The following is a 27,361-nucleotide window of genomic DNA, read 5'->3' on the forward strand; positions in this document are numbered from 1 at the left end:
TGAGAAACCTCAGCCGACTTTTTTCCCTTCTCATCTTCCAGTTTTGCTCCAAACTGGTGTGTCCCCAGAGAAGTTGCTCGATTTAAGTGAGATACAATTCTGAGCACATCCTGGAGGCGGAAGTGTGGTTTCCAGCCTGCCCGGTAGGTGTGTCTCCCTAGGTAACACTTGTTATATAAGCGGCAGGGTGACACACCTAACTGATGAATGTCAGTCAGCAGCACACCCACTCCAGCCAGGAGAGCCACACTGGCTTTCCCCGGGAGAACAGTGCTGTGGAACTGAGGCATGCAGTTGCAAAAATTACTTTTGCCATCTGACAAGTAGGGCCAGTTCTCGGGTGCTATACCCAAAGCGCCTTTCCACTGCAGCACAACCTCAAGAAAAACCAGTTTCAGGACCACACCTAGGATCATATGATGCAATCTGATATTAGCGTCTCATTGCATCAGTGTTTCTGACGCATGTGTCTTTTGCGCCCGCAAAAAGCTTTATAATGGGGAAGGAGAAAAAAAGAAAAAGACTCCCTGGCTGACATCTAAAGATACTGTCAGTACTGCTCCTAATTGGCCACACAGGGTGTTTGAAGGATAAACACCCACCCAACTACCGCAGCCTGACAAGCATCAGCACGCTGATTCCCTGGAGGGGACCTGATGGCATATTTAGGCGAAATGCGTGTCTGGTTGGCTCTACTTATGTTTTATATCAAAACATCAGGCTTTAATCTCTTAAATCTTTTTAAATGCAGGACTATTAAGAAGAGGCTTTCAAAGGATGCTTCTATTCCCTGCCTTGACCTTTCTGAAAATCTCTGAAATGTACCAGTTGATTTCTCATTTCCAAAATTCTGTTACATAATTACTCTTGGCTCCCTGGACACACAGACTTTTGACTCTGATCAAATATCTCAGATTTAGGCCTCTTGGTTTCTCTGGTTCCCTTTAAACTTCTGTTGCTTCCTTAATCCTGCCTCTTGCTGTAACGGTTAAAGAATGAATTGATTGCAAAAATCCTAGCACTCTAGCCTTCTTCAGGAAGTTGCCTAAAGAAGGAACTTCCTTGTGCAGGATGCCTAAGGAAAAAGGAAGCAGGCAAAAATTTTTGATAGCAGACCAAGTGATATGGAGGTTATAATGTAGGAGGGGATACCAGTAGGAAGAAAGACAGCCCTTTTTTCCCCCTTTCCAGGATGAGCTAACAAGATCTTCCAGCAAAAAGTGATCCTAAATGTGACTGCGGGGCTCTGCATAAGCTAGCCCTTGCCTGCCTCTTCAGCTCAAGTCATACTGTTCTTCTCTCCTGACCCCACAGGACACTTCTCCTCCCAGGAGACATGTCTCTCAAGATCCCCAGACTTTTGTGTGTGCTGTCCCCTCCACCTGCCCTGGAATAATCTTCTCACCCCTGTTCATCTGGTGAGTTTCACCCATCCTGTCAGTCACTCAGCTCAGCTGACCTTTCTACAGCGATGCCTTCCCTGACCCCAGAATAGGATGGACTCCCTTGCCATGATGGTCCTACACAGGTATCACTTTGCAACAATTACGTGGGGGAGGAAAAATTTTCCTTGACCCTCTTCCAGCCCCTGGCTGGGTCTGCAAAGTACGCTGAAGAAGACAGATTAACAGGAAAAAGCATACACATTTATTTGAACAGAACCTTTTACATGACACAGGAGACTGTATAAGGGGTCCAAGTCCCAAAGAAACAGATCTGTGGATTTTTCTGCTAGGTGTGATGAACAGTGGGCAGTCCGGGGGACGCAGGAGAGGTTAAGGAGTTTGAGGTAAAGTATAGCAGAGTGTGGGAAACTCAGCAAGGCTTGTCTATTAGGGTTCTTTTGGTGTCCCCTGTCTTCAGAGATAAGGATGTTCCTGTCCTCCTGGAATGGGTAGGGCGCCGCTCACCTGAGGGTTTTATGACGGGCTTTGGGGAAGGGCAGGAGAGGGGCGGTCAGAGCAACCTTCCTGCTTCTATCTTTTTCTCAAAACTCAACTTAAAATATTCAATATGCCAAGATGGCACAATTTGGGGTGGGGTGTCTTGAACCTCATCACCTACCGCACTGGCAATTACTTGTTTAATTACCTGTCTTTCCCGTTAGCCTATCATTCCACTAGGGCAGAAATCTTGTCCTCTGGCTTTATATCCCCAGCACCTAGCACTGTGCGTCTTGCATGTATTGGGGACTCAGCAAATATTTGTCAAAAGTGAAAATTTTCCATCAAAACTAGCTTCTAGGACATCCTTGGCTTCCAAATCAATTACTTACGTAGCAAACCTTTATGTATGGAACTCTACTATGTAACAGCATCTTGCTACATACTGGGACACATCCATAGGCAAATAAAATACAGCTCTCTGCAGAGGAGAAAATTATTCAAATTGTATTCATCTTTCATTTCCAATCATTCAATTAGGGCACGTCCCTTGTTAGCAGATGTGTAAGCATAGTAACTATTTTCCAGCGAGTGTCCTCAGGTGACCTGTCTAGACATGCCCGGGAAAAACAATCTAACATTCCCCTAACCCCCCAAAAAAATCTCTGACGTGCAGGACGCGCTGCGTAAAAAGCCCAAGGTTCGTTGCGCCGCCTGCGAAACGCGCAGGACCGGGGAGTGAAGTCTGGCGGCGTGGCGCCCGGCGCAGGCTCCGGTGGGCCGGGCTGCCCAGCGGGCGCGGGCGGGGGGCCGGGCCGCCGCGGGGTCCGCCGGCCGGCAGGGGGCGCAAGCGCCCCGGGCCCCGCGCCGCCCGCCCCGCCGCGCGCTCGCTTGCCGCCCGGCCGCACATGTGTTTCTGTTTTGTGTTGTAGCATTTGTTCTGGAAGCTCGTATTTACATTTTAAGTGTATCTGGTGAGTGGGCTGGAGCCCTCGTCTGGGCTGGGGAGAAAAAAAAAAAGCCCTCGTTTCGTCATTTAGTCGCTTCTCTTCCTTTTTCTCTCCGGTTTCTCATCACTCCAAGCAGGTAGGGGCTGAAAATGAAATAGATAATGATCAGTTTGCGGGGTCTGGGAAAGTTTTTTTTTTTCTTTTTTTTTTTTTGGAGGAGAAAAGGTAAAAAAAAAAAAAACCTGGGGAAGGGGGGTTGGGGGAATTGAATGAATAAAAAGGGGAAGGAAGGCGGATCCACGTGGTTTAATCGGAGACAGACAGAGATCCCATTGTTCAAAATTAATAATAAAAAAAAAGCAGACGGGGCGAAGGCGCAGGGACGCTGGGGGAAAGTAGCGGCGGAGCGGGGCACTTTGCAGCCGGGATCAGAGGGATCGGCTGAGCCACACGCTCCGGGAGGGGCCGGGAGAGTTGGGCACCATTAAAGTTTTTATTTTTCGTGTCTGTGCGAGCAGGTGTTTGGGTTTGGGGGCCAGCTTTATTCGAGCCACCCCCCCATTTCCCGCCGGGGGCAGCCCACCCTCAGGGATTCGGCTAATTAGAGACCGAGGTCAGAGCCCCCAGGCTGAAGGAGAATTGGGGGCTCAGGCTGCGGGGGGGTTAGGTGGGAAGAATTGCCTTTGAGTGGGCTTGGGGAGAGAGACGCGGAGACAAAAGCAGCAGGTGGGGCAGCTGGGGAGGGGGGAATTCCTTCACCAACCAAGGTGCTAAAGGGGGATCTTTGAAGTGTCCCGAAGCCTTCTCTAATGAAAACCTAGGGGATCAGAGACTCTTTTTCTCTCTTTACTTCTTTGGGGACCAGGCTGCAATTGTGATGCGATGTAGGCAAACCTAACTTAAGGATGGGCCAAGGGAGGGGGGGGTCCTCCATTTTTTTTTTTCTTTCTCTGAGCGAACTGCAGTCGGGCACCTGGGCTCCCGTGCGGGATTCCCCGGGGGAGGAGCGCCGGGGTCCGTGAGGGGCGCGATTTCCTCCCGGCTCGCCCCCTCTCCGCCCACCCCGCGGCCGCCACTTTGGGGAGGGCAGGGGAGGAAGTGGAGGCCGGTGGCTCGGCTGGCTCCCCTCCCCCCGCGCAGTTTATAACCCGTCCATTGTGCGCCGCTGCCCCGTGTCTCCTCCAGCGCGACCATGCCCAGGAAGAAGGCGGCGGCGGCTTGGGAGGAGCCGAGCTCGGGCAACGGCACGGCCCGTGCCGGGCCCAGGAAGCGCGGCGGCCCGGCCGGCAGGAAGCGCGAGCGGCCCGAGCGCTGCAGTAGTAGCAGCGGCGGCGGCAGCAGTGGCGACGAGGATGGCCTGGAGCTCGACGGGGCCCCCGGTGGGGGCAAGCGCGCGGCGCGGCCGGCGGCGGCCAAGTCGGGCGGCGCGGCTGTGGTCATCACCGAGCCGGAACACACCAAGGAGCGCGTTGTGAGTGCGGGGCCGGGGCTGGGGGTCGGGGTGCCAGGGCCGCGGCGCGTCACCGCGTGCGTCCTGACTGGGGGCGGCGGGGCCGGCGCAGGCCGCGGGCTGAATCATCGCCGCCGCCGCCGCACAACAAAAGGGCGCGGGGTGGGCGCGGGCCGGGGCCTAGCCGACCCCGTCGCCGCCCGCCCGCGCGGCAGTTGGCCGTTAGGGCGCGCGCCCCGGGCCCCCCACCGGGGGAGGGGCGGCGGGAGCCCGCGCCCGCCCGCGCGAGGGGGTCATGGCCCCGCCCCCGGCGCCGCTCGAGCCGACTCCCTCCGCCTCCCCTCCCCCTCCCGCCCCGGGAAGGGAGACTTTTGCAAGTTGTCTCCGGCCGGAGGAAGGGATGCGCGCGCTGGGTGCGGGGCAAGACGCCGCGTGCCCTCCGTCGCCTCCGGCCCCCCGCGGCCACCGGTCGGCCCGGGCGCCGCGGGGGAGGGGGCCGCCGGCGCGCTGCGGGGAGCGGCAGTTCGCGCCGGGGCTTTGAGGTTCCCGCCGCCTCGGCTCCGGCGCTCCGGGGGGGCGGGGCCTGGCGGCCGCCGCGCATGCCCCATGCGGCCCTGCGCCGTCTCGCGCCGCCGGGGAGGCGGGGGTGGCGGGCGCCGGGGCAGGGTGCGAGGGCGCATGCTCTGGAGAGCCCTCCCCCTGGAGGTCGGGAAGGCCCCCCTTCACCCCCCTCGGGGCTGAGAGGTGTTTGGGCTTTGTTCACCGCTTGTGGTCCGAGGACGCGGGCGCTCCGCGTGGGCTCTATACAGCACCCCCAGGAAAGAAGCATCTCCCTTGGTATGAATGGGCTTCAATTTGCTTATTAGAGTCGGGCCTTCAGATCTTAGTTAAGATCGTGACCAACTCATGTGCCTGCAAAACCCTGCGGAGCCAGAGTGGGCTCAGCGATCCTAAGAACCCACAAGTTTACTGTGGGACTTGTGTTTAGGGAGAGGGTCAAAGCTTTCACCAGATGCTCATATAACCCCAAAGGAGTGAGGACTTTTGCTTAGGGTCTGGAGTCTGACGATCTGGAAAGATCCTTTTCTTAGCCGGTACCAGAGTGCTGTCTCCTGCAGGCAATGTTTAAATGGTTAAAAATATTGCATTTCTATGTCCACTTTATAGATGCGAAAACTGGGGCAGAAAGTTTAAGGGCCTAACCCAAAATCATATGGAGCTAGAATTCCACTGGGCTCAGTTTTTTTCTGATGTCATCCTCAACACCTCTGCAATTGTTCATGTTTTATAACTGCCCTCACAGTGAATAGGGCCAGTGTGTTAGATTGTGCAGGAGGGTGACGTGAAGGAGAACTGGTATCACTGAAATGTCTTACCTGGGGTTGGGGACCAGGCCAGTGCCAGGGAAATGACCACAATACTGAGAAAACGGAGTGCAGGAACTGTTTTCCCTTAGCACGTATAGTCTTCTGTGCGATACTCCAGACATTTGTCCTTAATTGGGTGTGTTAGGAGAGAACGGAAGAGAAAGGCCGTCTGGGCTCTGCCTCTGCTCTGCTGTGTCTTGAGCGTTTCCAGTCAACCTTTTAGAATGGTGGGTTTTGTTGTCAGGAAGTGAATGTCTTACCCCGTGCCAAGATTAATCCAAGAAGGCAGCATGGAGAGAGTGTGCAGTGGACTGGCCAGCACACCATCCTAGGCTCAGGCATGCAGGAGACAGAGGGTTCAACAATTGATGCTCCTCTGTGCCTCATGGAAAGTGCACACACCAAGTTCTAAGTTCTTTTTAGCATCTGTTGGTCCTGGGTCAAGGTCAGGCCCACACTGGCCCATTGCCTCGCCAGTGCCTTGCCCTAGGTAGGCACTGTCCCCTGGTCTCGGGTGTGTCCCTGGCCTCGGGTTCCTGGACTCTAAGGGAAGCACCTGGTAAGCAGTCTTGGGGGTCCTGTCTGCTGCTGCAGACAGACAGCAGTCCCCAGCTTGCTTCAGAATTTTGCAAGCCTTGCTGCTGTTCAGGGCAGTTGGAGGGAGGTGTGTGTGAGAGCAGCTGCCAGGAGTTGTCTGAAGCGTGTTGCCTTCAGTTAACACAAAGCTGCAGATGTTGAGCTTGTGAAAGATGAGCCCCAGATACTTGTGTGGTTGAGGGACAAAGTTGCCTTGAGGATGAGATGTGTATTTTTATAAAACATTCTTAGCATTTCAGTCTCGGGAAGTGCTCTCTCCAGTGGACCTCAGGTTTCTGTGTAGTTGTATCAGATGAGTGTTTTCCGATCATCGAGGGTTTGCAGCCTGAATTTCCTGTGAACTTCATAACCCTATAGATAAAACAAGCAGCCTTGGCTGAATCCTAGAAGACAGGTGAGTGTCCCAGCCTGTCCTGGTCTTCGTAGTTCTTCCAGCGTCGGGTTGCCCAGGTTTTGTGGAACCCTGAGACAACTCTGTCTGGTCTGAGAGGAGCAAATAAATACGGCTGAACACTGAGCTTGAAGCCTGTTGTAGCTGATAGCCCGCTAGGGAATTGCTGTTGCTGGCATTTCTGAGCAATCTTCCCCCTGCCGAGAGCAGCAGCCTCCTAAATGGATGTATGTTAAAGGTTGACTCCTGAACTCATAAACGTGCTCCTTGCACTTGAGCAATAATTCAAAAATCGCTTTGGACCAGAAACCACATTTTGTTGATTGAAGCTCAATGCATGTTTCTGCCGTTCATCTCGGCCAGCTTCTCGGCCCGGGCTGTTGGAGGCAGCAGGGTGAAGTGAAATTCACATGTCCTGGTGGGAGACCTTTTTCAGCTTTTCTGCTGCATGGCCTTTAGACAAAGGCAGTATGGTTGCTGATTTCATCCCCCCAAAAAAGATCTCTTGGCCCATTAGCAAAGGCCATGTTACCCCTGGAGGGTCCCATAACCTCTGACTCTGACAGCCCTGGCAGCCGTCCTTGGAGTCCTCTGGATGGAGCCCGCATGCATCTGGGATCTCTCATCTGTGAATGGGTTCAGCTCTGTGATGAAGAGCAGTATGGGCTGTGATTTTAAGAGATGTTAGGACTTCTAGTCCTTATTTAGATTTTTTATTTCATGCAAGTAGAAGGGAGAATTAAACTATAAAGAAATAAAGGTAAGTAGCCTACAGCAAAGACTTATGGAGGTAATAGCACCTCACGTGAGGAAGCGAGGCCCATGACGTAAAAGCCCGAATAAGGGATGCTTACTGCCCTTCCCAGGACTCAGACCTCTTGTCACTGGAGTAGACACAAGTGACCAGTTTGCCAGGATTTCCCACAAACACCTTGCATCAGGCAGCTTGGGATTTTGTATCAATGCTCAGCTGGCTGATAGGCCGCAGGCCCTTGCCCACTTGTACAGGTGCTGTTGGCATCTCCAGGTAACAGAGGAAAGCTCGCTCGCGCCCAGGGTGAGGGCAGCAGGTTCTGGCAGGCTGGCGGAGCTGCAGGTCCCGCAGGGGCCAACGGCGCTGGTGCACTGTTGCTGTGTTGAGTGCATCTCAGTGAGGGAGGCGGGTAACTGTCTGGACGAGGGCTGCACCCAGCTCCATTGAGGCAGGCAGGGCTGGCCTGGCCCGAGGTTGCAGTCATCCATGGACCTTCTCCCCACTGTCCTCAGGCCTGGCACCTCCTCCCACCGTATCCTAGGTACATCCCGAGTCTCTGATGCTGCTGCACACGGGCCTGAGCATTAGTGGAGAGCAGGTCGGTAACGTGGGCAGAGACCCAGGGCTGCTCTTTCCCCGGAACTTGATGGCACCCTCTGAATCCTTTTGTTTCCTGCACTAGATGTGTAGAATGTTCCAGCCAGGCCCGCCAGTTAACAAAGAACGGGAGATAACCAGGGGAAACTAGGCTTCCATTCAAGTAATCCGAGTCTGTGGGTGCTGCAGGGTTGGACTGTACCCCAATTGAGGTCATTCTTTGAATAATTGAAGTGTGGCGAAGACATTCTCCAGTCCCGGCTGCTTTGTCACCCCTTTGCACGCTGACTGCAGGGTGCGTCCTGTAGGAGACTGTTTTCCTCCAGCCACCTACATGGGGGTGAGCCTGACAGAACCTTCCCCCCACCTCCGGGGGGGGGTGCCCGTGACGTTGGGTTTGGGCCATGCAGAGTTCCCTAAGAGTTGGAATCTCCCACCACGAGGATGCGTTCCTCTTACACGTACCCGCCCCAGGCTGCTGGAACATCCCGCCAGGGCAGTCACCATGTGGGAGTTAGAATGACTGGATTTGGAGCTGTTTGGTCTTTTTCTCTTGAAGCCTTCCAAGAACGATTCTGGTCACAGACGGAGAACCCCTTCTTTGCTTTTAATGTCCTGGGATGATGATGATATAAAGGATGAAAGCAGCAGGGGAAGTTAACTGCTTCCCTTGCCTGTGGAACTGAGTGGAGAGTTCAGGGTTGACTCTGAGAGTCGACTTTGAGAAATGTATTGGGCATCTCAGAAACAGAGAGGAGGGCTGAGAGCATCAGAATGAGTGCCACCCAGAATCGGACAGGAGTCTTTTTAAGTGACACGTACTCCCCTCGACAGTGAGAGCATGTGGCCCTAGTGGCTGAGGGTGGGGACTAAGTGTACTGGCGGGGATGTGCCTCGTTCTGCCCGCTGTTGGTCCCTTGGCTCTTGGGCCAGAGGTGAGGACGAGCTGTCAGATCCGCCCAGCCCCACTCAGGTCTTTGTCCAGTGGAGAACTGAACACGGTGCTTCGATGTTTTCTCCACGGAAGGCCCCCTGGCAGTGTGGGCAGCGCACCGGGAGGGTGGGGAAGTTGGCCCATGTGATTGCTGTGCGGAGATGCCACGGGGCCCGAAGGCTGCAGGTCCCTGTGCGGCACTCTGCTTGCGATGGGAAAATGCAGCCTTGGCCCCAGGGACAGCGGTTTTAACACTCACCCCCTGTGTGACATGGCAGGTCTCTTGCAAATACCTGTATGAGGCGGTTTGCAGAGCAGAGGGGAGGAATGTCACGATTGGCTATTTTGTAGTGTTCTGCAGGTGTTTTATAAAGAGAAGTCAAAGGATGAAAATGAGCCTGAGCTTAACCAGTGAGCTCCTGGGGCTGGTTGGCATCCAAGTGGCTGACAAGGTGGTGATGACACCGGCCCCTCTGTCCACTGTGCAAACTGCTAGGGGAAAGTGCTAATGATGAATTGTTTTTTTTTCTGTTTGCTGTTGTGAGATGGACTTGGGAAGCTGGAAGCAGCGTTGCAAGCTAATTCTTTTTTCCCTCTCTCTCTGTCTCTGTAGAAACTTGAAGGGTCTAAGTGCAAAGGGCAGCTTTTGATTTTTGGGGCAACCAACTGGGACTTGATTGGTCGAAAAGAAGTGCCTAAACAACAAGGTATGAGAAACAGTTTCTAAAAATAGAAGATGCTACTTGTATTGAGTGCTTCTTGTGTACTGGGTGTCCAGTGTGATTCTGGTGACCATCCTCCAGGTAGGTATTCTCGTCATGTGCAGAAGTGATCAGAGAGGCCATGTGACTTGCCCAAGGCCACACAGCCACTCTAGTTTTTGTGGGACGGGATTTAAACCCTGGTCTTGGGCAGGTTTCTCACTTCACAACCCTGCTTTTGAAAAACCATTTCTGTTGAGAAAAATACAAAGTAGCTTCAAATAAACACCAGTACCTTTTTCCCGTCTTTCTTTAAAGTCATTTGTTTTCGTTAAAATGAAGAGGCTGTTGCTGTGGGATGTCAGTACGTCCTAGATGTCTGTCGCAGGTCAGATGGCAAAGTGTTAGGCAGTTCAGAAGAGTCCGTGTTTCTTCGCAAACTGCCAAATGACTGTGGAAACTGGTTTGACATAGCAAGTAACAGTCTGGAGTCGGCAGCAGAGAAGTCTTAAGAAGTAACTTTTAATCCCCAGACGCTTTTAGAAAATTGGTGTGGTTCCTCACGAGAATACCAGCCCATCTGAGAGAAGTGAGGCTGGCACTTCGCCATGTTTTATGGCTTCTTGATTTCATTTGGAAAGATTCCCAAAGTACTTTCCAACATTGCCCAGTGAACAAATATTTGCACACTGACACTCCCTAGTGCCTCAGGACGGGCCGTGGAGATCATCTTATTCTGTGAAAACAGTGGGTGGAGTTTCAGCAGCTCTCGGGGTCCAGCCGAGTTGGAAATGGGGTTTGGTCATTGTCTTCCTGTGGTGGAAAGTGCCCAGCCTTCAGGACAAGCTGTCAGGGCCCGAGCCGCCTGACAGCTGGTGTCACCTGGAACCCCTCCCAGGGTGCGATAGCATCAGTCTCCCTGCCAGCCCCTGTGCATGGGTCGTGTTGTTTCTCGAGGCTGCTCTTTGAGTGAGTGGCCCACTTGCAATTAGAGATGCGCGGGCCCAGAGTGGAAAGTGGGTTCCAGTGGGGAGCCAGCGCAGAGCAAGTCCGCCTCTGCTGGAGGGAATTCTGCCCTGATGGGGCCCATTTTAAGAGCGCCTTTTTGTCTTCTCCCATTCCTATCTTTGCTTCCCTGATGTTTCTCCCTCAGAATGAAATTTTATATAATTAAAAAATTTTTTTCTAAGTGTTTTTCAACGTCTTTGAGCTCTCTGACCTTGCCAATAGATGTGAAGGGCGGGGAGGGAGAATTTGTTTTCCCTCTGGTGCCAGACCTGAAGGGAAGGGTTTTCCCTCCCACCCAAGCCTTTCTCAGTCCCTCCCATCCTTGCAGTGAGCCTTCCCTCCTGGAGCCTGTCCGCCCGTGAGTCCGCAGCACTGTGGATCTTCTAAAGTCAGTAGCGCAATGCCTCCTTCGTTTTCAAGATAGTGCAGTGATTCATGCTCCACCTCTGATTAGGTCCAGGCCCCGGGCGTGAATGACCCCCTCCAACCTGGCCGAGTTGCCCAGCACTGCTGCTGCTGTGCATTTAATTTGACTTGGATCTTTCTGACAGTTCCCTGGGAGGCCAGGGATGCAAGCTGTCTGCATCTCGGGCGTTGACATTCATGGAGCTCATACAGGGGAGATGCTTTGGTAATTCTGACTCTCCACGCACCGTTTAGGAGGGGTCCACTTAGCCACCCTGGGTCAACCGTGGTGTCCCCTGGTGTCTCCCGGCACTGTGTGTTGTCCACAAACGTGGTACATGTCAACCATGCCATGCACATAGGTGTGAAGGCTGTTGTTTTTGGTTTGCTCTTTCCCAGGAAATTGCTGGGTTTTTTTTTTTTTTTTTTTCACCTTTTAGTGGTAGAGAAGTGTCTTCAGATGGAGAAGCTCAGGATGTCTTCCCTCCTTTACCCAATCCCTTGTAACTAAATGAGAGGCTGTGCCTGGCGCCCTCTGCTGGTGGGGTACGGGCAGGGAAGAGTTTTGCAGATGTTTTCCCACTGAGCCAGGTACTGGATGGAGGAATCAGGACTTTTCAGTCAGTTTCTGCATTTGGATCAATCTAACAATCGATTTGGCAGCAGCTAGCATTTCATACTAGTAACCATGGGCCTAGAAGCATTCTCGTGTTTTCTGTCCTTGAGCCCCAAGTTGAGAGCATTAAGCCAAAATTTGGCCATGCCCTGTCCACCAGTAAGGTGAAGAGGGGTTGTGAAGGAGACGGCTGCCCTCCCCGACCCTGCTCCCTCTGCTCCAGGCAGATGGAGGCCCCGGACTAGAGGGGGCCACGGCCCAGGCCCTCAGGTTGCTAGTACTAGTAGGACAGTGCTGTGATAGGGTTCCCAGGGCGCCAGGGTGCAGAGAGTGACAAATTAAAAGGGAGACGTGGGCAAGGAGGGCTTCCTGGAGGAGGGGGTGCTTGACCTGAGATGTGAAGAACATGCAAGGGGGCAGAGAAAGGCTTTCCAGGGGAGCAAATTCATGGGCAAAGCTAGGGGTTATGACCTGGCCAGCATGATGAGACCCCTGAGGAAGATGGGGGGGAGGATCTGCTGGGCCCTCTACAGGAGGCCTGATAGCTGTGGAGGATGGGGACTCTCAGAGTTGGCCCCAAGGAAGCCCTGGGCTGGAGGGCGGGAGGGAGCCGTCGTGAGGGTGAGGAGATCTCTGGCTGTGAGAGGGGCAAGGGAGACTCAGGTCCGCCGCCTGCTCTCGTGAGTCAGCCCCTCCCCGACAGGTCTGCCCAACAGAGTGTGCCCACTTCTTGGTCACAGTCACCTGTGTGTGGCCAGCTCAACAGCAGCTGCCTGTGGGTCCAAGGTCCCCGCGGGTCAGGACCAGAGACGGAGGTGGAGCAGCATCTGTCCCGGAGCCCCCACGGGGATACCTTACACGGGGGTACCTTACGCGGGGGTGGGCCCTTTGGGGGTGGCTCTTCACCCACCCACCTTGGCTCCGCGGGTGTCTGATGTGCGTCCTTGTTCTCTCTGCAGCTGCTTACCGCAATCTCGGTCAGAATTTGTGGGGGCCCCACAGGTATGGGTGCCTTTCGGGGGTCCGGGTGCGGACAGTGGTTTCGGGGTCGTGCGCTGCCCACAGCCTCCTCATCACCACAGAAGGGAAGCTGTGGAGCTGGGGTAAGTACCGAGCGGGGCCTGAGGGTGGAAGGGAGACCCACGCCCACCTTCTGGGGTGGTGCTGCTCTGTTTGCGACCCTCTTCCTGATTCCCGACTGGCCTGTGCCCCGTGAGTGCATCACCTTCACTTTTCTGCCAGGTTTTGCTCTGTGTGTAGCCGCCTGTTTCTCTAAGTCCTCTTTAAGTCACCTTTTCCTCAGTATTCTCAGTGCACCTCAATCTTCCCGATATCGAGGTCCCTAGAATTGAATTCCTATTTTAAGCCTGCTGTCCCCCCAACACCGCCCTCCCCCCCGCAGCACAGCGTGATGTCGACCTCTGTTCTTGCCGCTTTAAATGCCATCGGCTTTTACATCTGCTACGTCGTGACATCAGTCTCTGCCGTCCTGTTTCTCTGTCTCTGACTACGTTTCCCCAGACAGTTGAGTTTACTTTATCCAAGGTGAATTGCTTGTCCTTCTGAACTCCTTCGTGCCGGACTCCCTGGCCCAGGTGCAGGGGCGGCCCCCTGCCCTCACCTCATCTCTCCCGTTTCTGTGTCCCCTGCCGAGGGCTAACGCCCTGCGCTTGTTTCCTCTTCCAGATCATTCGTACAGGTACTGGCGAAGGCTCACGCACCCCCACGCCCTCTGGAAGCTCCTGGACTCTTCTTCCAGTGGGGGTTGGCATTTATCCTCACCCTTTGTTTCTGGTCCCTTGGCCCGCTTTGAGTCCATATGACTGCATTTTTATTTTGGTCTGTTCGAACCATTTTTTGCAATTTCACGAGCTGCTGTACCAAAGTCCAAATATATTAACATCTGTTGTCTTCCCTGCACTCTTGCTAATTTTGTAATTCTGCTGAAAAAAAGCTAACAAGTGTGTCTGGCCCAAATTTAAACTTTATAGTTTCTCAGTGACACGCTGACATTGCCACGATTTTCATTTTCTCCCGGTTGGCACGGAGGTGTGTCCCTCCCCCAAAGCACCCCTCCTTCTTACTGTGCCAGCCCCGAACACAGCCTTCTGTGTTGCAGTTCCGAACTTCAGGTATCTTATTTCTGATCTCTCTACTGAATTTCACTTATGTGGTGCTTCTGAAAACGTCCCCTGTGCTGACCCTGTTGGCAGGGAACTATTCTAAAGGCTGTGCACCTGACCTGGCCCAGAGCAAAGATGTCCCAGGAGCAGACTTGCCGCTGCGGGGGGAGGAGCCAGTGGGGATGTCACGAGTCCACTGTGAGTCACTGGAAGGCGTCGGGCCTGGTCCAGTGTCCGTCACTCACAGGGTCTCCAGTTGTTGGCCACTCGGGCCTCACATTTGCCGAAAAACTGCTGCTGGTGCTTGTACCCCTTTAAAGTGCCTTTCACAGTGAACTTGGGCAGTTTCCACTAGAGCTGGTGTCTGCTTGTCCTGCCAGAGCCCTTAATCAAACCGAGGACAGTTTTCCCTTGTAGCTGGAGGCCGTTCACGCCTCATGCCCTCCCAGGACACCTGGGGCTCTTCTTTGTGACTCTGCTCACCACCTTTCATGCCTGAGAGGTCAGAGTTCATTGTTGGCAAGGATGTGGAAACATGACCCCCACCCAAATTGCCTGGCTTCCTGGCTCTGTAGAATCTCCAAAAATCTCTCCAAATGTTCAGTTACAAGTATAGTTCAGTAGAGAGGCTTGGGAGAGGCCCATGGAGGTGTTTAATTTTGGAACTGTTGCAGCCTGTGTTGGAAACAAGGTAACTTTTAGGGGTGTCCAGCCTCTTGGCCCTCCCAGCCCTCCACGTCTCCTTTGAGCTGAAGGGCTTAGCCTTGTGGGGGGGAGCTGTGCGTTGCAGAGGGCCTGGCGGGGGTTGGCCTCCTGGGGCCTTCCTGCCACCTGAGTCCACGCCAGCAGAGCCCAGAGGTGGAGGAGGGCCGGTCGCCAGGGAGGGCTTGTGTTCAGGGCAGGTCTGGCCTTTGGCCATCATCGGGGTTCACGTGGCTAAGGGTCCTGTGAGTGCTGGTCCATAGAAGGTGGGGTGAGATAGAAGGAGAGGAATGAAGGGGTCCCAGGTCGATGCCCAGAGCTCTGTGGTATCCAGCTTCCTGTGAGGCAGGTGTCACTGTCTTAAAATACATCTCGGAGTGAAGCGGATGAGGGAATTGGTGTCTGGCAGGTACCGTGAGAAGCAAGCTGTTTCCTAGGGCTCGTCTGCTCGTGTGTGACATCTGGGCTGAACCCGGTGTTTCTGCCGTTGCCCTTGGGGTTTGAGGGCTGGGGAGAGTGGGTCCCAGTCACTGCCCCAGGAAAGAGAGTCAGAGCAGGTGAACAGGCGACTTTGGGGACAGCCCCGCCCATCTCACCTGGTCACCCGACCCCACTCGGCAGCCCGGGAAGGCTGGCGTTGCCTGCAGAGCCAGCTTGCTTTCTCGGGCCCTTGGCTGCAGGTGCAGAGGACCCGGAATCCTCGCCTCTGCAGCTGCTCGGGTCGCCCTCTGTCTCCTTCCCACTTGAACCTGCTCTCAATCCACAGGGCGGAATGAGAAGGGGCAGCTGGGACATGGCGACACCAAGAGAGTTGAAGCCCCCCGACTCATCGAGGGTCTCAGCCACGAGGTGATCGTGTCCGCGGCGTGTGGGCGGAACCACACCTTGGCCTTGACGGGTAAGGAAGGGCTGCTTCCTTCGAAATGGGGTCAGAGGCCAAATGGTCCACCTGGGGCGGGCAGTGGAGCACCCCCGTGACTCCTCATGTGAATGATGGCCCCAGGGAGCCCGGGGGTGGCTTCTCCAGGCCTTGAGCCTCACCTGCAGGTCAGCTTTGAGGCACCTGGCCCACCCCCTTTTGGAAAATTGTCTCACTTGCCTTCTTCCTGGCAGAGGAGCTGTTTTATTATTTTAGAGCCTTTGATTCCAAATCTAGTTCAGAACACTTGGCATTATCTTCCCTTTTGTAATGAACGTCACTCTTTCCTTCTAGAAACGGGCTCCGTATTCGCGTTTGGGGAGAACAAGATGGGGCAGCTGGGCCTCGGCAACCAGACGGACGCTGTTCCCAGCCCCGCGCAGGTACCGCCCTGCTCTGGTGCTTCTCTCTGCTTTTGTGTTGGGTTTGCTGGGTGGCGGGAGATCAGGCAGTCCTCCCCATTGTTTGAGTTACTGCTCCCTTGTAAGAACAGGGTCTTGATGCTTTGAGTGGAGCAGGTTTAATACAGGGTCACAGTTGAAGAACATTCTGAAAAACGGTTTTTCATCCCGACTGAATTTGTTACAGAGGCCTCTTTGAAGCCCGCTCCTATTCCGGAGAAAGTGAAATTGTTACATGGGCGTGATTTGTCCTTACCTGCAAACACCTTGAGTTTTGATTTTGTAAGAAGTCACCTGCCAGGTGCTTAGAACACAGATGGGGGGGGGGGTGGTCTTATTCCCAAGACGCTTTGAAATAATTGGAGGGGTGGGCTTTATGCCGAAAAAATAAACTACTGGTATATGGCAGCAGGATGCCAGGGGGAGTGTCTGATGGGGGCGGGGACTCGGGTTTCTTGGTCTTAAAAAGAGACAGTGGCCAAGTGCGGCTGTAGTTGGGAGGGTTTTTGAGGTGTTGCCGTTTTGCCAGTCATGTGCTCTGCGGTGGAACGTGACAGTTCCCAGAGTGAGCGGGGGCCCGGGACGGAGCCCAGGACTCAGCATCCTGTCTCCAGTCTCAGAATTTCCCTCGATGCCGATACTTCACGCCCCACCGTTCCTCCAATCTTGGCTTTCCCAGACTGATTAGTTTGCAATAGCAAGCTTTCTAAGTGCTTCCTCAGATTTGTTTCCAGGTCCCATGTTAAATTACTCGGGGCCTTTGCTGTCGTCTTCTAACTTCTGACTTTGGACCATTATGTTTCCTATTCACGTTTCAGTGAAGACTAATTAGCAGGCAGCTGTTATAGTGGTACAGGAGAGTGTGAAACAGTTCCTTATTAGTGGTTGGCAGTAACACTTACAAAAACTTTTCTTTTTAAAGTTGCCTGACATCAGAACTAGTGACTAGAGTGAGATTTGAGTACCAAATGTGCTTGGTTTCTTGTTTCTTGTGCCCTGGCCTCCATGATGGCCAGTTGAATTCAGTATTCACTGGGCACCAGGATGCACAGGGCACAATGTTGGGCGTTTTGAGGGCTATAAAGACCTGGGACATGATTTACCTGTCTTTGAACTTGACTCTGTACTGGGAGGTATTTCTTTACAAACATTCTAAGCCTTTTCCTTCAGCATTGTTGAGTCCATCAAATATCCTTTGTAGCCTAGTAATTGTTTCTCACCAAGCTGTGGAGAGGTTGTCTTTTTATCAATTGGAAAAAAAAAATGTCTGAAAGTCTACTGTCTTTCCTTTTCAGATAATGTACAACGGCCAGCCAATTACCAAAATGGCCTGTGGGGCTGAATTCAGTATGATAATGGACTGCAAAGGAAACCTCTACTCCTTTGGGTGCCCTGAATATGGTCAGCTGGGTATGGAAGTACATTTTTAAAAGCTCTGTAAATCTGTATGTTTAGAACCAGAAGTCGGTGTGGGGCTGCACACACATGATAGAAATGTGGGTAATTGATCGCAGATAATAGCCTTGAGCCATTAAGTGGCTGTCCTGTTACTTAGCGGACCAGCATGGCGTAACTCGTGGGATTGTGGAGTCTTACAATGACTTGCCTTAATGAAAGTCTGGGCTTGAGTCTGACAAAAGAGTTTTTTCTGATTTGGGAATTCATTTTTACATAAAAGGGTTTCAAAGTTTTTTTTTTTTTTATCAAACCACGTTCATTCATTTTCATATTTTAAGATTTACCTTTATTGGAAGTGTGGAAATTACTTGAGAGTAAGGTTGTCCTGGAAACCCTGGCCTGGGCGATTATTTCAAGTAGCACATGAAGACCCAGTATCGTGTAAAAGTAGGATTCCCTTCCCGTTTTTCATCCCTAAACAGAATGTACCCGTCCCAGAACATGCTTGTATTTCATTGAGCAGAAGAGAAAAACTCAGTAAGTGGAAAATGCCTCCTGCTCCTGATTTTACAAGGTCTCCATTTTCTTTTCCCATCTGACACCAAAGTGTTTTTTCCCTTCTGGCGTCTTCCCACCTCCCGGCTCCTTCCCGGTGGGAGGTGAGGAGTGGGCGCCCTCTGCTGGCTCCTTCGCTGCATGCCGCTCCGGATCCTCGGCAGCCCCCGGATCTGGGTTGCCTGGGTCTCCACGTCATTAAAAGCAGGCAGATGGAAGACAGTATAAATAGCACGAGCAGCATCTCGCTGGCCTTTAGACTTTAGGGAACAGTGACTTTGTGAAACTAAATATACCTAAGTCAGAAGTGAATAAGAAAGAACAGCCCCTGTGCACAGTCAGTGTTGGTTGCCAGGGAGTTGCCAGAGACGGTTGGAGAAACCGTTTCCATGGCCACAGGCCCCGGTGCCATCCCCAGCCCCGGGCAAAACACCGGAAGCGAGTTTCTGGTCTACTTCCTGAAGCGTGTGTGGCTCCCCTGCTGCCCGTGGCTGCCCCAGATCTGCGGATGGGCGGCTTGACGTAGCAGGTTGATTTTCCTTCAGGGAAATGAAATGATCTTGGTGGTGGTGACACTGGCTAACATCTAGTGAGCCGTTACTGTGAGCCAGTCCCCATTTATGCACCTTCTAGCAATCTCATCTGCCTGGTTGATACTCATTTAAAGGTAGTTTGAGAAATTCACTTGATTTGTGCCTATAGAATCATTCTTAACTTCCCAGCAAATTTAAAAACCAGTATTCAGTCTCATGGTCCAAACCCAGAGAGATCCCTTTTCAAGTTAGAAGGTGACCTTGGAGATTACCCGTCCCCCTGGCACACACGCTTGCCCCCACACTTTCTTTCACACATTTATTGGGTCAGGCAAGGCAGAGACAAGAATGTGCTTTTAACTCTGTTTTAACAACCACGATTGATACATCAGGTTACTGGTAATTCATAAAAACACAACTCTGAGGAAGTGTGTTGAACTTTTGTCCTGTCTCAGTCCACCCTGGGCTCCTCAAGGACCCTGCGTGGGGCATAGAGAAGATGACGACCATTCCTTTGGTTCGGCAGCTTCCAACCTTTTTGACTGCGGCCCTCAGTGGGAAATGCGTTCTGTACATAGCCCAGCTGACGTAGAAGCGCATACAAAGAATTTTCACAAAATCCTGTTACAGTGTCCTTGGGTGTTTCTTATTCTGTTCTATTCTTTTTTTTTTTTTTTTAAACAAATAACTGGTTTCAGCCCACAAACTCAATTGATCCCCTGCCCCGCTAACCAGGTTGTGCCTCAGATTGGAGGACGCTACCTTGGTTGATAGGTGTCTCTGTGAGGCCTCAGCTGGCCAGGCTGGGCCAGGCGTTCTGTGCCGCGGCCACTGCTGACGGCTGGTTCTCTGTGGTCGCTGCAGGACACAACTCGGACGGGAAGTTCATTGCCCGGGCGCAGCGGATAGAATACGACTGCGAGCTGGTGCCCCGGCGAGTGGCCATCTTCATCGAGAAGACGAAGGACGGCCAGATCCTGCCCGTCCCCAACGTGGTGGTCCGGGATGTGGCCTGTGGCGCCAACCACACGGTAAGGCTCAAGTGTTTCTGACTTTTCCTCTGCTTCCCGGGGCTTACCGCAGGGGAGACGTTCGGCTCTGCACGGTCGGGAGCTGAGCCGGGCATCCTCAGCGCCTGCCCTCCTCCTTGGGCTTGGCACCTGGACTTGTTCACGGGCGTCGTCTGCAGACGTAGCTAAAGCACAGGCGCTTCGGGCTGGGATCACCGAGCGTTTTTCTGCGTTTGGCTTCTGTGCTGAGAGTGTCACGGACGTCGTTCCGAGTCAGCAGACGATAACCCAGACAGGTGTTGAGCAGGTTGTGTCATTAAGGCTGTTTCCTTAAAAGGTCCATCTGGATAAATGGCAGTGAGATTTCGGTATGTGCATCTCTTTATCTTAGTTGCCTCCGTGTGGTTGTTTTGCCCCTTAGAGTCGGTTGAAGGAGCAGGGACGGGGCTGGGCTTCAGAGACAGGTCAGTCTCGTGCACATGGCCGGCTGGCTGAGTGATCTCCGGCACTAGGAGATTTTAGTCCTTTCAAGCCCCAAAACTGCTTCTCTCCTGTACAGCGTAGTCAGGAGAAACAGATCTTATTTAGATCTCTGACATCAAATCCTGTTAATGGGTGGTTCATTCACACGGTTCAAACGTGAGACATCAAGGGTACTTCGGGGGAAAAGAAGATGAATTTAAAATTGTTGGCATGTGGGCGGGGGTGCCGCCCCAGTGACCAGGTGGAGGGGTGACCGGAACGGGCGGGGCTTCCCCGGCTGTGTCCGCAGTTCAGTCAGGAGTGAATTGGGACGTGCAGGGCCTGGGCTGCTCCTGAGACAGAAGCCTCATGCTTCTGATGAGGGCAAGGCAAAGACTTGTGTCTTCGAGCCATAATAATAGGAGTGGAAGGTAGTGTCCCTGGCGGAGAAAGGGCCACGTCCGCTGCTGGGTGCCTCCCCCACTAGAGGTGGGCGTGGGTCATCTTGGGTGTTTCTGTCCCTGTGTCTTTCCCCACTGCCACAGGCTCTTGGAACAGCAGGGACCCCACTTGTCCCCGCTGGGGGCCGGCCTTGCAGTCTGCATTTTCTCTCCTGCAGCTGGTCCTGGACTCCCAGAAGCGTGTCTTCTCCTGGGGCTTCGGTGGCTACGGCCGACTGGGCCACGCTGAGCAGAAGGATGAGATGGTCCCCCGCCTGGTGAAGTTGTTCGACTTCCCTGGGCGCGGGGCGTCCCAGATATATGCCGGCTACACCTGCTCCTTTGCCGTCAGTGAAGTGGGTCAGTGACTCCCCATCCCAGCCTCAGGAGGGAGGTGTCGGGAGCCAAGTTTCAGGTTTCCCTCCCTGGCCACGTGCTCCAGTAGGGTGTCACGGAGTCCTTGTCCTATTCGAGACCAGGAACCTTGATTTCATTGACTTCCTGGTTCTTTGAGCCGAATGCTCCTTGTCACCTGGGCCAAGTGTGGCAGGCCCCGTTCCTCTCTCCTTCTTGAGAGCTTGTTTGGAGGTTCTAGCAGGGGAGTGCAGCTACTCGAATACACTTGACTGAGAACGGTCCTCCTCTATCGGGGATGGTCATCCTCTTCAGCTGAGCGTGCAGCTTTGGGCTCTTGCCTTCTTGATACTGCTGAGATGAGAATCCAGCCTTCGAGGTGACTGGGCACAGTGGAAACATGTTTGTCTTTCCCAGGTGGTCTGTTTTTCTGGGGGGCCACCAACACGTCCCGAGAGTCTACCATGTACCCGAAGGCCGTGCAGGACCTCTGCGGCTGGAGAATCCGGAGCCTGGCTTGTGGGTATGTGGCCCTGTCTCCTCGTGAACAGGGCGGGGTGGGATGTCTGTCCCCTCCTGGGCGTATTGGACGCACCTGGGAGGTGCCCTTTCGCTCGTGGGCATCGGGTGCACTGATTGCAGCGTTGGGACGAGGGGAAGGACTGCGCTTGGGAAAGAGGGCTAGGGAGGTCCTAGAACAGGTGACTGGCTTCACTGCCTTCACAGAGAGAGTCGCTTTAAAAGTTTCATTCTTTAAAGGCTCAGTGTCCCCTCCTTGTGTTGAGGGTTCAAAATTATATTTGGTCAGGAAATTTTAGTTTGGTCAGGAAATTTTAGTTACCCTGACACGTTGGGAAGAAGAAAGCACCGTTGTCAGTGATTTCCAGATTACTTAGAGGACACCTGTTGAGCTGTCCAGCACTTCCTGGTGAGGAGGTTGGTGGCATTCATCACCTGCCCGGATGTGTGGGGACGAGAGTGTAAGTTAGTTGTTAGGTTTGGTGTGGCTTTAATCTGAGAGCACTGGCCCCACTCCAGTTACTGTTCAGTGAGTTCTGCCCCCTCTGCAATGAACTGTCACTTCATTCTGATTTGGCCTCTTCTCCTTTTCCCAGTGTGTGTTCACCCCAAAAGTGACACCGCCTCCCTCCCCCCCAGCCCTGGACCCCCACTTGGGTCCTGTGTGGGTCGTGGCGCTAAGCATTTGGGGCCTGCATGGGGTAGTGTGTAGGCTGCAGGAGAAGCTGTTGGCCTGTGCTGTGTGTGTTGTTCAGAAATGAGACCCCTGTGGAGTTTCTAATGGGACCTGCTTGATTTAGTAGGTCACCCGTGCTCTTGAGCAGGGAACCCACGGGAAGCATCCAGGGCCGCTGGGCGGGGTGCAGGGTGGGCTGCTGGCCGCGGTGTTGATGGCCTCTGCCTGTTTGCAGGAAGAGCAGCATCATCGTGGCTGCGGACGAGAGCACGATCAGCTGGGGCCCATCGCCCACCTTTGGGGAGCTGGTAAGCTGGTCCCTGCGTGGAGGAGGCGGGACTCGGTCTGGGCTCTGCACCGCCTTCTGAAAATACAGAGAAGGAAAACATGCGTGTGTGTCTTTCTCTTGCATTAAGTTCTGCCGTATTCCTTAATGTCTGAGGCACTTCAGCTTTCAAAGAGGATTCTTTGCCCATCAAATAATTGTGTAAGCTCTCTCTGTCCACATTGTATGTGGAAATTGGGAAGTTTCAGGTCCCATTTCCCCTTGCGTTTTGTAAACTGTAATTGTGGGATGACGTCAGTAGGAAAGAGGTGGTTTCTCTTCCCGCTCCCCAGGAGGGTTTCAGTCAACAGGGACAGCATGTCCTTTTAAACTATGTGGCCAGTGGTGACTATGCATCGACTCTTCCTGGTTTCCAGCCTCATAGGTCATTTAGGGACATTTCTTCCCTAATTTTTTCCAGATAAGTTTGTCTGTGTTCCCTGCTTTTAATCTGTTAACTTGAGAGATTAGACCCCGTGGCCCTTGGTTTCCCACACACACTTGGCCTCCCTGTCTGATTCTTAGGCTCTGGGGCGTGGTGAGTCCTTAATTTCTAATTTCTTCATCAAGAAGAACAGGCGGGCCGTGGAGCTCATCCTGATGTCTGCCTGTCCTGGTTATGATTTGATCGTCAGCCTGGCTCTTTGACTTCCTGCTGGGAGCATGGCCTGTTTCCCTTTCCTCTGCTCTCATGGGTGGGAGCTGATGGGGGACGGAGGGGAGGGAAGGGCTTGTTGACCCCTCGCACCATCTCCAGGGCTTGGAGGCTGAGTCCTCAGGGCTGCGCACATGCTTTAGCAGATAGTCGGGCCCTTCAGAGGCGGCCCCGCGTGGAACCTTGACAGAGACCCAGAGCCTGGCCCAGTTTTTAGGGGCTATTCATAGAGGAGGGCAGATGTTCTTGGGGCCTATCAGAAATAGACTCCGAGTATCAATTTTGAGACTAGAGGGGTACGAGGAGGACTTGTGGGGCAGCCACAGCTTGGGGTGAGGAGGTGGCGTGGCACTCGGCCGGTAGCGGGTGAAGCTCACTGGCCACATGGCCCCACTTTGGGCTGAGCTGAGGGATCTGCCCGCCTTGAAGTCACCCACCTCCATGTCACAGCGCATGACACCCCCCCAAGCAGCCCTGGACCATCCCTTCAGCCCTTGGTGTCTGGAGTCACTGATCACAGACTCGGGGCGGGGACGGGGCGGCCAGCGCTCTCTGACCTGGTAGCCCCGGGGGGCCGCGGCTGCCGTTTCTTCCTGTGCTCACGATGGTGTCATCTAACCAGTGACTCCCCAGATAGTGCCTCTACCACACAGACCCCTGCAGCTTACATTTTAGCATCTCACTCTTCGTTGGGTTAGGAAACTGGTCCCCGCCCCGCCCCTGCCCGGCAGCAGTTCTGTGGTGCATTGCTGCCCAGACCTGGCCCCGTGTCTGAGACCTGGGGGCTTGGCCACAGAGGAGCCCCGGGTCAGCGGGAGGCCCAGACTTGCGGCCGTCCTTCCCTCCTTCCAGGTGGCCAACAGCGACCCAGTTCAGTGTCCCTCTGTTTGCCTCACCAGGGCTACGGGGATCACAAGCCCAAGTCTTCCACGGCGGCTCAGGAGGTGAAGACGCTGGACGGCATTTTCACAGAGCAGGTGAGGACCCCTGTGCCGGGAGCAGAGAAGGAGGCAGGGCCGATTCACGCCTCTTCCTGCTTCTGGCCTTTGCAGCCTGTTTGAGCCTCGTCTGACATCTTGCAGCATCTTTCCTGTGCCCGTGCTAGAGTTTTTTCTGGTGGGTGACTTGGAGAGCATAGAGGTGTGCTGGCCAGACCCGAGGGCTATTTGCTGTGGGGGCACCAGCCACGGTGCACATTTGCTCCTGGCCGAGTGTGTGGCTCAGTCTGCTTTGCCCCTTCGCCCAAGACTCTGCACACCCTTAAGCCATGGGGCAGATGGTGGGGAGAGGCCCCTTGCTGTCAGTCAGGCAGGCTGCCAGCCCTATGGCCGAGACACAGATGGGGCTTGTGCCCGCACATGAGGCAGGATCGTGGTCCAGAGACGGAGAAATGGAGCACGTCCGCGAGTCCCTGTGGGCCTCTGCCAGCACTCAGTGCCCAGGCTCTGCCTGTGGGGGGCCTCCTGCCATCTCGTCTCCCTAAGACGTCCTGGAAGGCAGGCTGGCAGGTCACACTGACACTGGTGGTCTTCACTGAAGGGCTTTCTTAAGCTCTTCCGGACGCTTCCATCTTGACCTCTGTAGTGACCTTGTGGGCCAGCCCAGCTTCCTGGCATCCCACTGTCTGCCTTGTGCTTTTTGGCCCCGAACTCCGGGACTAGCTGCAGTGTTCTTGCCCACCCAGCGCTGGTTTGTCCCCCCCAGGTGGCCATGGGTTACTCACACTCCTTGGTGATAGCGAGAGACGAAAGCGAGACGGAGAAGGAGAAGATCAAGAAACTGCCAGAGTACAACCCCCGGACCCTCTGACTCTCCCGGAGCCTGCAACTCCACACCTCTCGCGGCAGCTGTCATTTCCACGTGCACTGGGACGGGAAGTCGAACGAGGAATTTTAAAAAGCAAAAGTTGACCGAAGGTGCATTTTTGTTAGACTCCCTGAGGTTCCGTTTTATAAGTGATTCAACGTCAACTACCTTTTCTGTATGCTTTCCAAAGTGGTTTTTTTTCCCCTCTTTATGTTTAATTAAAATATTTGCTCAGAGTTGATTTACCATTCCTACAAAAGAGGCAAAAACTTTGAGCAATCTAGATTTTTTTTAAGTTGTTTTTCTTTCCTCCACCCCCTCCTAAAATATACTTCTCTAAACACCCCCTTTTCCGGTTGATTAGCATTGTGATCTGAGTGGGTGCTGCCTGGGAGAGCAGTCACCACGTACTCAGAAAAAAATGTCCCTTGTGGGAGCCGGCAGCATCCAGGCAGAGACGGTCCCTGGTGGTCGATCTCCATCGAGAATCACACCTGCGTGCTTGGAAGCATCTGGGTCACTTCTTTCCTGCTTTTCCTTCTAGACCGGCCAAGTCCGCGTGCGTTCCGCTTCTCCCCTTGGCTGCTTGTAAGCCCCACCGCCTTTTGGCTGCAACATTAATAGAATCCGCCGTTTCCCCCCTGGTGGGGGCTCTCGGATCTGTGTTTAGCCATTTCTATCTACTTTAGCTGTAAAAGAAGTCCAAATGAAAATCAGGTGACCGTGGAACCAGTGAGGACTTGGGGGTGGGCAGATGTGGGGACAATGTATCTGGTTCAAGATCTGGCTTGAAGGCTCCTCTGGTGAGCCCGGGCCACCTCGCCAGCACTCGCCGTTAGAGATTGATCAGCCAGCAGTGAAAAGTGCATTCTGGAATCCTTGCAAAGAAGGATCAGCTCTTTGTGTGCCAGCCCCTGTTGCCTCTGTGCTTCTGTCTGTATTCCGACCCCCTCCCCCAGCCGGATCCTGCTGGAACGGGTGCAGTCTGTTCCTGAGGCTCAGGGTCCCGCTCGGCCAACCCAGCTCTGTAGTCGCGTGCGCTCGGCTGAGATACCAAACAGCTGGGACGATGGAAGAAGCCCCTCGTCCCCGCATGTCGGCGCAGAGGCTGCTACTGCCACCCGCCTCCCCGCCACGTGCCCTCCGCCAGAGCCCGTCAGCGGCGTTGCGCTGCTCTGCGTGAGTTACCAGGTGCCTTTCCCGGAACCCTCCTCTCGCTTGGACCCAAGAGAGGCGACAGCTCTGGCTGGGGCTCTTGGTTTCGAGAGGGTCTGGACTGGTTTGGGTGCTTTAAAATAGATTTTTTAGTTCAGTGGTGCTTATGGGGGAGATGCGGATAGAACTCCAGTGTGAGACTTGGGTGGATGGGAAAGTTAAATAACTGGTCTTTTTTATTTTTTTGCTTTGCTGTTGTTACCACGTGTCATTGTCTTGATGTTAAAATGCCAAAAACGATCTAGTTGTTGCTTTTTTCCCTGCTCGGCCCCCCTGTCGCTCCTGCCTGGCTCCTGCCTTTGCAGGTTGTCCTGTCCTGGCCGGGAAGAGGCTGGCCTGCATCTTTCTAAGATTTAGTCTGACTTCATGCTCGTCTCTACTGTCCTGTGTTAATAGTCCAGGGGAGAAGCTTCTGCAACTTCAGAGCTTCTGCTAAACTAACCTAACTTGTCCAAGTCACCCCAGAACCACCATCCCTGTCTCAAGCTTCCCTGTGTAGAGCCCATCAGTTTCCCCGGACAGGTCTCTTACCCGGAATGGGCTGAGGTGCGAAGCGCTCTTTGTGCCTGCCCATCCTCCCTGGGGTAGCGCGGTCACCAAGAGGCTTGGGGGAGCAGTAGCCTGGGTCCTGGCCTTTGCAGGAACTGCCCTTGGCCAAGCGCGACTTTGATCTTCAAGTAGACTCATCTGAAGCCCAGCACCCCCGCCTGCTTTAGGACCCCCTTGTCCTGGGACTGGAGTGGGAAGGGGACGGCCCTTCCGAGTGGAGACTGCCCTGTGCTCTCCCACAATCACTCCTCTGGGCTAAGGCTTTTAAAATAAACTTCCTAATGGGGGGGAAGTCCTTTAGTACAAGGAGTTGGGGGAGACGGCCCTGCACTCCGAGAGGAGGGGAGGCAGCGACTCTGGCCAGGGGTGTGCTTTGCAGTGACCCTCTGGGCACCTGACCTGTCTTCCAGCTCAGGAAGGAGACTGTGGGTGAAGAGGCTTAAAGATAAGGGGAGAATCCAAGAAGAGGTTGTGATTTGGTCGAAGGTGCCTGGTTTAGTGCTGTAATTGTCTTTTTATATATATATATTTCTGGGAGTAAACATTTTAAATAAACGACATGATTGTTTACTCTGTTTCGGCTTTTGCACTTCTTTTTCAGCAGAACACACACAAGTGAACACGGAACTATTTCCTGTCCCCGCTCCCACTCTGGGCCCCAGGGGGAAGCCACACCAGAGTTGGGAGGTGAGCGCAACTCCCAACTCTGTCCCATGAAATACGTGACCTGCAGGGAGGCTTCAGCACCTCACTGGCCCAACTTAAAAACGGAGTTTTTCTTGTTTATCACACTGGCTTTGAGAGGATGAGATAAGAGGCATGGAAAGCACCTGAACCGTGATATACCACAGGTTCCCCACCTTTCCATCCACTCCTGATAAGAACTGCGGGGGTCGGGCCAGTGCTGGCCCCTTCCTGGCAGTGTGGTGAGCTGTCCACCAGGGGGCACCAGGAGGCCAGCCACGTGTTCAGAGGCCCCAGGCCTCTGTTCTGTCCAGGTTGACAGCCTTTGCTCCCAGGTTTCTCCAGGCCTCCAGCCACCAATGTTCCAACACCGGTCCTCATT

The 27,361-nt window shown here is 53.8% G+C and overlaps 1 protein-coding gene and 1 long non-coding RNA gene across 5 annotated transcripts; one reads left to right on the forward strand and one right to left on the reverse strand.

The window, feature by feature from the left end:
• Positions 1 to 1,624: 1,624 nt before the first annotated feature.
• On the reverse strand, positions 1,625 to 4,102 carry LOC140700790 (uncharacterized). The gene is made up of 2 exons (XR_012079475.1): positions 3,807 to 4,102; positions 1,625 to 2,976 (listed from the first exon to the last, which is right to left on the reverse strand). It is a non-coding gene; the product is annotated as an uncharacterized lncRNA (long non-coding RNA).
• RCC2 (regulator of chromosome condensation 2) lies at positions 2,705 to 26,870 on the forward strand. Of its 4 annotated transcripts, none has more exons than XM_072975273.1 (13): positions 2,705 to 2,857; positions 4,019 to 4,304; positions 9,537 to 9,630; positions 12,613 to 12,756; positions 15,245 to 15,376; positions 15,692 to 15,780; positions 17,094 to 17,208; positions 19,149 to 19,315; positions 20,376 to 20,556; positions 20,968 to 21,073; positions 21,981 to 22,053; positions 23,625 to 23,702; positions 24,430 to 26,870. In XM_072975273.1, exons 2-13 carry the CDS (start codon positions 4,026 to 4,028, stop codon positions 24,532 to 24,534), a joined length of 1,563 nt encoding a protein of 520 aa, XP_072831374.1. In that variant the 5' UTR covers positions 2,705 to 2,857; positions 4,019 to 4,025; the 3' UTR covers positions 24,535 to 26,870. The 4 variants fall into 4 exon arrangements, with proteins under 4 accessions (XP_072831374.1, XP_072831373.1, XP_072831375.1 ...); XM_072975272.1 differs by having other exon boundaries at positions 2,814 to 2,969; XM_072975274.1 differs by lacking the exon at positions 2,705 to 2,857 and adding an exon at positions 3,226 to 3,446.
• The last annotated feature ends 491 nt before the right edge of the window (positions 26,871 to 27,361 follow it).

Source organism: Vicugna pacos, chromosome 13, assembly GCF_048564905.1.
Source record: "Vicugna pacos chromosome 13, VicPac4, whole genome shotgun sequence".
NCBI classification, from domain to species: Eukaryota; Metazoa; Chordata; class Mammalia; order Artiodactyla; family Camelidae; genus Vicugna; species Vicugna pacos.